The 13305-nt window shown below is 39.7% G+C and overlaps 1 protein-coding gene across 1 annotated transcript in view; it reads left to right on the top strand.

Moving 5' to 3' along the window:
• Positions 1-11169, top strand: part of LOC148038619 (pentatricopeptide repeat-containing protein At3g09040, mitochondrial-like) — a 29414-nt gene extending 18245 nt beyond the window's left edge. Inside the window, exon 8 of the mRNA XM_087675270.1 lies at positions 11081-11169. Coding sequence (XP_087531396.1) covers positions 11081-11169 — 89 coding nt within the window. The remainder of the gene's footprint in view (positions 1-11080) is intronic.
• The last annotated feature ends 2136 nt before the right edge of the window (positions 11170-13305 follow it).

The following is a 13305-nucleotide window of genomic DNA, read 5'->3' as shown; positions in this document are numbered from 1 at the left end:
ACCTTTGTAGCAAGAGAGAAAGTCCTCTCAATTATTGGGATAGCGCCAAATGTGATGCTTAAAGGCTACAATCCATTACTAGCATTACCTAGTAGTATTATGAGTCAAAATCAAGGGGCCCTATATCAAGGGTTGCCTCAATTACCCACTCCTAGGTGGCCAAATGTTGTCCAACTAAGGCCCATGACATCAATGAGCAACGGATAGGCCCCTATCATAAACCTTTGCAAATTTTGAAACCTAGTATGGGGTAGTTGCTAAGGCCATTGGCTATGAGTCTTCTACACCCAATGTTATAGAAGTAAAAAACATGATGAAACATTATACTGACATAATGACGAATAAATATCGTCAAATCATAGTGGAGGTCAATTTCTTAAAGAGACAATAAAATTTTATGAGCACTAGGAAGCTTGATGATGCATCTCCATCAAGGCTTAGTTATAAGTGGTGTGGTTGTGAACACCTTCCATGAAACTCCTCATGCAAACTGTGATGTATATGGGAAGTCAAGACATATGGCCAACACATGCTAAAGTAGAATCCATTTACTCCAACAAGGTATTCAACAACTTGGGTCATTTAATCATCATTAAAATGATGGAAATACCTGAGAGGGTAGGGCCATAAGCATATTTTGTAGAGGGAAAAAGCCAACATAGAGAAAATGCCCAGTGGGGTCAACTTGGTAGAGACACTTCCAATTACTGAGGATGTAGCATCTAACAATGTTAGAGCAGTTATTAGGTGTCAAAAAATGAAAGATGATCAAAAGGATGATCACAATATAAGCAATGCTAACCTTGAGCCTAGTGTGGTTGACAAGAAGGTTGTGTGGATGCTAATACCCATGCAAGTCCTCTTAAATATGATGGTGCCTTAGAGGAGCCTATGGTTGGGAGAAATTGCAAATCAAAAACCAAGGAGGGGGCTAAGGCTATTAGGAAAGCAAAGAGAGGATGGTATTGAAAGAAAAGAAAGCATTAGCATTAGCAAACTTATGGGAGCTCGATCTAGCAAATGTTCTATGTGAAGTCAATCTACATCTTTGAATTTGCTACAATTAATTTGGTTGTGACCAAATATTCGTATAAGGAGTTTAAGAAAATCCTATAAACAAGTTATTTTGTAGAGCCTGTTGGTGTCACTTGTGTGGACGGTGAATGGTAGGAGCATGTGGAGAAACACTGCCCTAGGGTGCAAGATTATAGGGACCACATTTTGATGGAAAGTTCAATGGCAAATCCGTGCTCATCTATAAACATTGTGAGCATGGATTTATTGGAGAGGCTAGGTCTGCCTATTCAAAAGGATGTTATAGCTACTCTAAAAATGGCTGATGTCAATCTAAGACAACAGGGAGGAATGGTATCTTAGGTGCATGTGATAGCAACTCACATTGAGTGCATTCTTGACTTTCATGTCATCCGATTTTCTTAGCGGCCACTTGGACAATCATGCATCCTATGCTCTTATTGTTTGGTGAACATCCCAGCTGATCAATTAATCTTTTGGCATTTAATAAAAATGATGATTTTGGATGCTTACCTAGAATGCCCATTGAATTAAAGGGCATTACCTCCCATGACTGAATGGGAGATGCTTGAGGGAACCTCCACAATTAGAACCTCAAGCTTGAGTGACTCTAATAATGGTTTCACCATGGAGGAAGTCTATCAAGTATGTTTGAATTAGCTCATAGGGGCAAAAGATAAGATTCATGACAATGATGTTATAGAGTTGATCTTGGGACTCTTAATGATCCGTGCCCCAATTAAACTAGGCACTATCTTATTGGATGATAATCATAAGGATTTTGTGGAACTCCTATATGAGTTCAGGGATGCATTTGAATGGAACTGTGATGAATTGAAGGGGATTCCCACTATTGTTGATATGCATACAATCCCATTGAAAGAGGACAACAATCCTGGTAAGGCACAAGCAAATACCTTTTAAGTTGAGAGAGCCTCTTTTTGAAGAGTTGATGTGTCTAATAAAGGCAACATTGAATGGTGCTCATCCGATTGTAATTAGAAAGAATAAGAATAACCAAATCCACATTTGCGTGGATTTTAAGAAGACAAACAAGAAGAAAATGAAGGACTGCTATCCTCTCCCCTTTATCGATTAGATCCTAGATTAGTTGGTAGGGTGAGAGATGTATTTCTTCATGGACTATTTTGCGGGTGATAACCAAATGGCCATAGCTGAAGAGGATAAGCTAAAAATGACATTTACTACAGTCCTTGGCACTTTCACATACCATGTCATGGCTTTTAGTTTATGTATTGCACCTAGCTCTTTGCAAAGGACGGATGACAAGACATTTTCTTATATCTCCCTTGAAGAGCTTAAGGTTTTTATATATGATTTGGGAGTTGCCACAATCCGCAATAGATGGCTCATTGTTCTACATAAGTGTTTTGAGCACTGCCACAAGTATTGTAGAGTGTTAAACCCTCAAAGTTGTGTATTCAGGGTTCCTTTTGTAACAAATGATTTTTGATGTTGAGAAGTGCTTAAATATAGCTAAAAATTCTAAATTTCAAGGGAAAAATAGAGTTCGTCGAAGGTGGGAGTTGCAATCAGTATGATTTCAAGTGGTAAAGCCCCAAAAGTGCTTTGAAAAAAGACCCACCAAGCAACACTTGGGGAATTTTCATAATTTTTTCGACTTCCAGATTTGATCCTAGGAGATGCTTGGAAGTGGGAACTTCGAGATGGTCGAGTAGAAATTTTCAGACCTTGATTCGGACGTTGGACATGGAAATGGGGCTACCTGGGAGGCCAAGGACCAAAGGTCATGTGGAAATAGACTTTAGAAAGGGCCAAAGGGTGTGACCCGTGGGAGAATCCCTTTGGGAGACCCCTAAAAATCTTGATTTTGGGGGGGGGGTCCATTTTTTTCGTGTGGGCAACAGGAAGACGCCATGGCGATGATTTTGGTGGAGGGGAGGCATACGCCATCTCCCACCTCCATATACCCATACTAACCGATCTTACCAGCCTAATACACTTTGTCTTTGCTCTCTATTTCTTGGCTCCATGCGTCAAATGGCTGCCTGGATATGGAGATAAAAAATCAATATTTCTCTCTCTTTCCTCTGTCTCCCCTTAAGGGGTAGTTCATGCCCATGAAGAAGACTAAAGATCGATTGAAGGATGCTTGCCCGACATGAACCAGATTGCTCCAAGATCAAGAGAAGGCTGAGGGGAGATGTTCAGCGTTGAATATTTTCTGCTAGTAGGTCCATTGGCAACCCGAAAATTGGATTACAAAACCCGCAACACGCAAATAAGCGGTATGCCTCATTTTTACAAAGTAAATTTACTTCTTGTTGATGTTTGATGATTGAAATGGAATTCATAAGGAAAGAAAATTTGTTTTAAACTTTTTTGCATTATGATTGAGGGCTATGCATAAAAAAATTGGAGACCGGTAATGATAATTAGTCATAATAATTAAATTATGGTCCGAAAAGCACATTTTAGTGTAAAAATGAAGGTTTTATTGGTTTTGGATGGGAAAAAGAGATGCGCATGGGATGAAATTTTGAGACAAAAGATCTTTTAGCTTTCATGATCAATCCATAATCATAAAGCAAAAAATAATCTATTTTTATGCACAAATAAATAGAGAAAAAAAGCTAAAAATGGGGAAAATAGGATTTTCATATTATTAAAATTTGGAAAATTATGATTCGTGGTTGTGGCTGTATAACAAAGCTGAGGCATGAATTTTGGCTTCAGTTCAACTTTTTTTATGCATTATAGTTCATGGTTTTTCCATTTTATGGGAAAAATACATACAAAATAATACCCTACACCTATGCAATGCAGCATAACCTAAACGTTAGAGGGAAAGGGTGAGTTTAGGAGATTAAGAGGGCTGAGAGGGTTTGATATTTTGAAAAATTTGATTGTGCATTCCATTTGGAATTGTGATAATTCAATTTAAGGGGCTAGTAGCACGAGAAATCGGTGCTAGTCTCTATACATCAAAGCATACGTTTAGTGAAAATCATGAAAGGGTTGCTTTGTCCACATCACAAAATGGTGATTTGATAAATATTGTTTGTGCACTAGGATCATATGCACTATGCATGAGGCATGGCATGGTATCAATCTTGGATTGCATAAAAATTGTCTTCCTATGATATGACTTATACGCTGAGTGGAACAGAGCCTTTACTATAGGTCAGTTGTACACTTTCCTTGGGATTGTTTGGTGAGGATTTATACATTCCTGGATCGTAGAAAACAAGAAAAGAGTGGAGTTTGTGAATTATGTTTTATATATTGGAGCGACACATCTTGGGGCCAATCCTTGAGGCGTAAGAGAGTTGTAGTGGAGCTGTGGCAATCAGCAGAGGGGAGCTTCCTGATGTTTGTGTGACGAGGAACAATGCCTACATATTATGGGATCTCCCTTTGAGGAGAAGGGAAGGTAAATGTTGGACTACATATCAGCTACAAATGCATAATTAAGTCTATCAATGTATTACAGACGCTCTTAGACTGCGAGACCATGTGGTGGGGTTGTCTATTGTGTGCATGAGGTTCAACTAGTGCCATAGCCAGTGCCAATCCATTTTAGGTCCCATCAATGGTGCGTTTCCTGGGAGCCACCAACAAGTGGTGGTTCCGAATCTAGGGTTTCTAGGGACCAAATAGTTAGTTTATGTTCTTTGATAAGAGCCGTCAAGCTGAAATACAAAAAGTAAAATGTGCTAAGAGGGCTAGATGGTGGTTGGAGATTGTAAGGCATTATTTCCCTCAAAGAAGTAGCCCACTACACATAAATGAAAGTGGTTCTAATAACCTAAGTATCATAAGTAATCCTTTGAGTGCAAGTGGAAGTCTTAGCACTTCCTCGATTCTAGCCAATCAACCCACTTCAAGTGGGGTGTAAATTTACCTACGCAAACTCATGTTGTCAATCTGGTTGTAGCCATGGCACAACCCATCGCAATTCCAACAGGTACATTGGATTTACCGGCATCAGGAGCACCTTTGCCCATCTTCCATGGGCTGGCAGAAGAATATGGGGAACTCCATCTTAAGGAGACTAAAATGCTCATGTTCAACTATCAAATCCAAGACGAAGGACACCTAATGATGTTCTTCAATATGACATTAAAAGGAAGGGTAGCAGTATGGTATCACGGTGTCGGAGGGGTTTTTGTCAAAAGGTCGAATCCACCGAGGATCAAAGGTAGAAGGAAGTAGAGATAGGAGATGGAAGACAAGAGGTAAACATGACAAAGACAAAGCACAATGAACTAAATCAATATGTATTGAAAGAACTTGGAATCTTTGCACTACTCAGAAGCAATCTCCAGGGATTAGATCTCCTGGAGCTTCTTTGTGGAACAAAACGTGCATCAAAATTACAGCTTCTTCTCTGCTACTCGAAACCTAAATCTAATGGCTCCGTTGGCTCTGAAAGGGGGGTAAAACTACAGGACACCTGCTGGAGGATCTCTCAGATCACTCCTTCTTTCAGTTCAAATTGTAGTTTTCAACCTGTTTACGGTGATCGCGACGTGTGTGATTTCATCAATTTGTCTTTTTTATGAAAATCCCATAACTAGCTGAAAAAGTAACTTGCTTTTTGCATGCCATCCTAAGCTAGAAGCTTTTCTAACTTTTTTGAATTTTTTAACAATAAATAATATAAAAATAGGCTAAAATAATCCAAAAATCTAGTATTTTTGGATAATCCATGCAACTCACACTAATACTAGTGACTTAGATCACATTGACTTTCTACATTAATAAGAAAGTCAGATGATGATGCGTTCCATGCTTTTTCACACTGTTCCGCATAGCATCATGATATCCATCCCCTTTAAATGTGCACATCCTCTGGTATGGGCCAAAATCCTAGTTGTCACGGGATTGTGAGTTCTCCTCATCCTCTCTAAGCATATCCTTTGCTTCTTCATCTTCCATATCTTCCTGGCTATCCTCTGTATCATGGCCACCATTTTCTTCCAATTTTGGCAACTCATAGGTAGTAGATTCCCGCCTCTTGAACAATTTGATTATTTTCCCTACTACTGGAAGTTTTATGGCTATCCCATCCAGCTCATTTAATGCATAAGTAGCATTGTCAAATACTTGTCTTACCACATAGGGCCCAAACCATCTTCTGGAAAATTTATGCATGGCACTATGTTGGTTGTCTAAACTGCTATCATAAACCAATACCCAATCCCCATCTTGTATGGTTCTTGGTCTCAGTCTATGTCTTTTGTCAAACCGTTTCTTATTCTATATCCTTGCTACCCTTAACTTTGCAATTTCTGCCTCTATGTCTTCTAACTTCCTTTCCAACTGTCTAATGCGCAAGCCCAACAACTCCTCTCAATTCAACTCCTCCTCCCAAGGTAGCACACTCCATGTGACTATCATTTCTTCTATCAGCATGATAGGTTTTTGACCATACATCAATTCTGTAGGTATATATCCTGTAACGGCACTATGAGTTGTTCTGTCAGCCCACAAAGCATAAGGGAGCAATCATGGCCACTCTTTTACCTTCTCTCCACATGCTTTTGCCAATGCCTTTACAATAGGTGGATGATCTCTTTCACTTTTTCCATTTCCTTCAGGGTTATAGGTTGAAGTTAAAGAAAGCTTTATCCCCAACCATGTGAAGAAATCATGAGTTTCATCTGCATCTAGCTCACCCCTATCTACTGTAATTTTTTCCACATAGCCATACCTACAAAAGATATCTTCTAAGAGAAAAGTACACAAAGCATTTGTTGTCTTAGTATGTAAAGCTCTCCCTTCTACTTTATTAGTCAAGTCTTCATGGGCAAGCATAAGATACCTCATTTGCCAAAGACATGTGGGCATTGTGACCAAATCCACCACCCAATTAAAATGAAGAGACAATGGATATGTGGACTGCAATCCATCCCAATGTCTTAGAGATGAATACATTTGACATGTCGTACATGTTTCCACAAACTGAGCAACATCCTTATACATACCCTACCACCAATATCTTTCTTTGATCTTTGCAAAAGTACCCCAAACACCTCTATGACTAGTCCACAAGCTTTCATGAAATTCTTGCATAACATTTACTTGTGAAGTTATGTCACCCAAAACTCGCAATGGTATACCCTATTTCCTTTTAGCATGTTTCCATAAGTATCCATCTTTTAAGAAAAACCCATATGGTTTCCTCTTGATTTTCTTAAACTCCTCATCTAGCCATTCATCTCTCTTTGTTAATGTACTGAGGTATTGACCAATTCTCAGCCACTCTCTTGCATATTTGTCTTCTAGAAACACTTCTACACAAGATGCAAGACATCTAAAGTGTCTTCTCTTTGTTGTCCAAGCTTCTGTTAATGATGTAGAAACACCTTGCATTGCTAAATTCACTCTTGCAACATCATTTTCAGCCGCGAGAAAGTCATCTTCTTCCTCCTCGTCCATCATCCCATCTTCATTCTCATAGCATGCTCGAGATAACATGTCTGCCACAACTAGGTTATCTCTTTCTACAATATGTTGAGTTTTAGGGTTCAAAGATTTGATGTATGCAATCCACTGGAGCATAGCAATGTCCAGAGTAGCACAACAAGTAATCGTACCCAATACTGGAAAACAATCAGTCTCAATGACTACATGAGCACCCATAAAATACTCCTTATCACATTTAAGGGCTGTCACAATTCCCCATAATTCTCTTTTAATATGTGGATATCTTCTCTGTCGTTCAATCAATATGTTAGGACCAAAGAGTATTGCATATCTTTTCCCTTCCTCATCATCTTGCCCAATTGCCCATCCAATCCTGATTGGGCTTGTATCAACAGTAATAATGATAGGCTTTTCATGTGAATAGTTAGTCTTTCTCAATGTAGGAGCAGATTTTAAGAGTTGCTTCAATTTCTTCATTGCTTTCTAATGCTTCCTTTCCCAATGAAATCTATGGCCTTTCCTTAGGAGAGCTGATAAAGAGCATTGGCTACATGTGCAAAGTGAGGAATCCATATCAAATAGAACACACATGCACCCAAGAATCTATGCACCTGTGATACATTCATGCATATATCTTGCATTCTATCAATCCCATCTATTTTTGCTGGTGATGGTCTTCGCCCATAAGGCCCACACATATGCCCAACAATCAAAACCTCTTCAACTCCAAAGAGAGACTTTTGTCCAGAAAGAGTTAAATGCACCTCTTCTAAACACGTCAAAATCCTCTCACAATCCACAATATGGTCCGAAACAAATTGTCTACATCTATGAGCATCCATCTCTTCATTCTTTTCATCCACCACTACACACCCTTTTATTGGAACATCATCCAAGAAGGGCATAGTCAATTGTGGTATGAAATCCCTGAGTACCCTATTCATAGCATTTGTCATGTGTGCCACTGTGTTTGTTGCACCCTGTGGGAGAGTACACATTCGTACTAACCCCAAGGGAGTCTTCATGATTGTAATATCCCTGCTTTCAATTGCAAGTTGAAACTGATCATAACCCGAGTAAAGATCACCCAAAGAATAGATCACTCTGCCTGCAAAATCCTCTGCAAATTCATCAACCACAAGACCTGCACCCACATTTCTTATGGTCACTTTATTGATCGGTTGCATGTCTTGAATAAATCTTAAAACCCCATTCTTTTTGGGCACAGTAAACCAAAAATTTGAGTACAGGGCTGAAGAAGGCTCCAAGATCTTCATGCGAATCTTTTCATTTAGCAAATCCATCAGCTTTGGCAAGTAAGCTTTAGGCACTGGAATAGGCCTCAATTTCCATGGTACATGTGGCATAGTAAATATGACCATAGGAGAGACAAAATTTGGATCCACACAACCTATTTCACTTGGCTAAAATGCAAGTGCCTTTCCATGCCTAGCCAGCATCTACATAAAACAGTCTCTCTCAGTAGGCAAAAGAAACCCTTCTGTACCAACCTTCAATTCCTGTAATGTTTCAGATGTAAACTGATGACCTATATCTTTAGGATCCCATAAGATTGGTTGCCTTGACACTTTTTCATACAAACCCTAACTCTCTGGTGGAAGTGGCAAAGTAATTGGCTTCATCTTTTTGTCAACTATATTATACTTTGTCTCCACAAGTGCTTTAGCCCATTGTAATCCTGTCTACTGAGCAAACAATGCTATAACATTATACATATCCAAAGAACATACTGCCAACATTTTGTTTTCAGTCTCATTTTGTGCATGTATAGTTGTTTTTCATTAATATTTAGCCCATAAAATATGCCTGAAATGCTATCATTTTCACCTAACAACCCCAATTCTCTTAGTTTCTTAGTAGCCCGTTTCATAGATATTCATTCAGCCTTGCACATAGCTTCCATAGGCTTAAATCAACATGAACTGTTTGTTGTAAACAGAGAATAAATAATAAGAAATACATCCTTCATTTCATCAAGAGGCGAGTACATCCTTTGAACAACACTAATATAGCCCCGCATTACATCAGTGCTTAATGAAAATCCAAGTCTTTGAATTCCCTTGCATTTGGAGCCAAAGGAGGCTCTCAAAGGGTATCTTGATTTCTAGGATGATTAACACAAATAGTAAGAAATTGGACTACTTTCTTTCTATCCTTGCTTCTGATTCTTGCATAAGCAGAACCATCATCAAGCACCTTTGTTTCCATACGTACTCCTGTAATATAGGGTTGTCCCAAAATCACTGCATATGAGGAATTATCATGCACAAAGAAGTGTTGCTCTTCTTGTACATCACCAACTGTCACTTTTACATTAGGACATGTAGCATAAAGCTCTCCCGAATAATTATTTGCAACCCTCATATGCCAACCATGATTAGTATCTATAGGCCATGTGTTAGAAATGCGGGATCTAGAGCATGGCAGAAGCTATGGAGGTTGGAAGGTAGAGATAAACCTCATGATGACATAGACAAAGAAGACAACTGTTACACAAGTGAATTAGGTTTCAAGATTGAGACTTGAACTCATAAACACAATCTTGTGTAGGACTGACAATGACACAGAGACTTGACACAAAGAGACAAGTACTATTGCATTATCATCATATGAAAGTGATAGTCAAGTACATCATTATATAGGATTGCTTGATAGCACATTTCATCCACTGTGCATATGGGATTCTGTCTCTCTTCCTAGAATAAACTGCATCTTCCTAACCTAGCTGTTCCATACAAAGGGGCATACACAAGGTGTGATTGACAGATTCTCAACACCCCTCCTCAATCACAACCTGAAAGTACAAAGTGTGTAGAGGCTTTAGTGAGAGCAGTACCTGCAAAGTGTGGGCATACCACAAACATGGCAAAACACCAGAGGCTGTCGCAGAAAAGGCTAAGTGTGGGTACCATGAACATGGTGGACATCCAGAGGCTGTAACAGGGGCCTCACAAAGTGTACTGAGGCTGTAGTACAAGGCTACATGAGGAGTTTACAAAGCTTATGAAAGGAACATTAAGGCAGGTACAATGGTTTTAAAACAGAAAATGAGAGACAAGGACCGATAAGCCCTTGTGGTCTTTTTCAGCATATGCTTTTTCTTTGTCAGCATCATGGAAAATCTTCTTATCTTTCTTCTCTTCTTCATGATCTTCTTGGTCTGCTCCTTTATTGACTTTGCTTGTAGCATTTTTGAGTTTGCTCTTCCAGTTGTCCCCCTCAAGCAAAGAATTTCTTATTTTCCCCAAAGCAATAGGCATGTCTTCTAGTTCTTCAAATAAACACAAGGATGAAACTTGAATCAAGGCTTGAATCTTCCCTGCAAGTAGAATAGGCACATCTTCTATGTAGTGTAGATAAACAACACAAGTCATGTTGCTCTTCATGGAGTGTATCCACATAGCAATCTTTTTGTTCGTCATTTCCATGACCAAGGATGAGCAGCAAATCAACTCCAGATTCTCAGATTTATCAGTGGAAGGGCAGATTGCAGTGTGTCAAGAGACACAAGTAATATTAGTGTGAAAACACACTATGTAGTTTGATTCTTGATGCTTGTTGATGTTGTCTCGTTGAACTTGACCTTCACTTTGAATCTTCTGCTTGCTAGCTTGGAAGGCAAATCTTACTGGGAACTTCAGTGACACAGTGGATCAGAGTGGCAGGGCCTTCAGTGAGCTTGGAGGAGTGAGAAATTGAAAAAAAATGAAGCTTTCAAGGTTTTGGCTATGGCTGACTTTTAGGGTTTCTGAGGCAGCCCTGGTTTTTTACAGATTGTGGGAGCTGTGGTTGACCATTTTCAAAACTTTTTTTATGAAAATGTAGCTCTCATGATGCTCTACCAAAGCCCCATAGCAATCGACCAGATCACGTCGCGTGCAGGCGGGCAGAATCGAAAATCAGAGACGGGCGCAGATTTCGGCCAGATCTGTCGATTTCTTCAATGCCGTCGTGTATGGACTCCAATGTCGTCGTGTATGGTGCCACGCTGCAGCGCCTTGAGGTGTAGAGCAATCCCCCAGAAGGAATCGAAAGCTGATTCAGCTTCTATGATGAGATTGGAGTGCTCAAAGGTGGGCAGGTCAAATCTGGCTATGGTGGACCAAAAAACAGAGATTAAGAATTTGAGCAATGCTGAGCTGTGGTTAGGGCAATGTTGAGTTCTGAGTTGACACAGAGGAGCTATGGAAGCATAGGAATACTTTCCCAGAAGGAGTCACAGCAAGATATGACCTGTGGACAGAGATCCAGGAGCTTGAAGCAGGCAGGGTGCAGGGTGGCTATGGCTGCCAAGCAGTCCAAGATGAGAATGAAGTTGAAGATGAAGTCATGTACCCAAGCTGAGCTACCTAGAGTTGAAGAGGGTTGAGAGAGAGCAGAGGAGAGCTTAGCCATGCTCAACCCGCTCTGATACCATGTTAGAAATGCGGGATCTAGAGCATGGTAGAAGCTATGGAGGTTAGAAGGTAGAGATAAACCTCATGATGACATAGACAAAGAAGACAACTGTTACACAAGTGAATTAGGTTTCAAGATTGAGACTTGAACTCATAAACACAATCTTGTGTAGGACTGACAATGACACAGAGACTTGACACAAAGAGACAAGTACTATTGCATTATCATCATATGAAAGTGATAGTCAAGTACATCATTATATAGGATTGCTTGGTAGCACATTTCATCCACTGTGCATATGGGATTCTGTCTCTCTTCCTAGAATAAACTGCATCTTCCTAACCTAGCTGTTCCATACAAAGGGGCATACACAAGGTGTGATTGACAGATTCTCAACACCATGCACCATTTTCATACAATCCATGCTCAATGACATTTATCTTAGACCCATGGTCAAGTAAAGAAACACAAGGAGTTTCACGTTATCCTATTTTCACTACCATTTCAGTGGTAGCCCTAGCCCAATGATTTCTTGTGTAGTGACTTCGAGGAATAAATCCTAGAGTCTCTTCCCATATTGTTGCATCTACCTTATACCACCATGCATATTGCTACAAGACAACTCATATTTAGTCTGAATACCTAACAAACTAGTTTCCTCTTCAAATTGTAGCAATGCACTAGTGGTATCACCAAGAAACTGACACTTCCTCTTAATTATGTCAATGATCCCATCATGAAATTCTCGCTTGGCAATGCCAAGCACCTCTCCCAAGGTGAATTCCACCCGATTGTTTAGGATCCGTTCTTCAAGAACCTTCTTAAGATTTGTGGCTATCTCAATGTCTGTCTGCAACTTATATCCTAATTTCTTGCTCTTCTTTTTGCCCTCTTGTTTGTTATCTTGTTTTTGCTCCTGATTGACCTCTTCCATAACATGCTCGAGAGGTGGCTGATTTGCAGCTTTAGGCTTATCTACACTTCTTCTTGTCATTCTTTTAGATGTCCATGCAATATCTTCATCTCTTTTTCATTTTTCTTTCACAAGTACATTAGTGTTTTGTACCTTTGCTAAATATGGATACACTGAATATGCATCTACCAGTGATTCCCAACCAGGTATGCCACGAATGTCTTGCCCTACATGAGACATTTCACAATCAGTAACCTTTCTCTTTTCAGCTGTATGCAAAGCATGTGTCCATATTTCAGCCTTTGGAACAACCATCACTTGGCAATGCATTATATCCAACTATAGACCAAAAGTAGAAGCATGCACCGCTGCATAAGTATTTCAGACAGCCAAGTCTTCCAACAACTTCTGCATACCTCCCTTTCCAAAATTCAAAGCAAGAGGCAATCCCATTTCTTGTGCATGGATCTTGCCATCTTTCCAAAAGATGAGTTGTCATGCCAAGGCCTTATGATAGGCAGCAC

The sequence above is a fragment of the Lygodium microphyllum genome, chromosome 3 (assembly GCF_053477565.2).
Source record: "Lygodium microphyllum isolate KBCC chromosome 3, Lygodium_microphyllum_v1.1.10, whole genome shotgun sequence".
Taxonomy (NCBI): Eukaryota; Viridiplantae; Streptophyta; class Polypodiopsida; order Schizaeales; family Lygodiaceae; genus Lygodium; species Lygodium microphyllum.
Note: the sequence above shows the minus strand (reverse complement) of the source record. Positions and strands in the feature narration are given on the sequence as shown.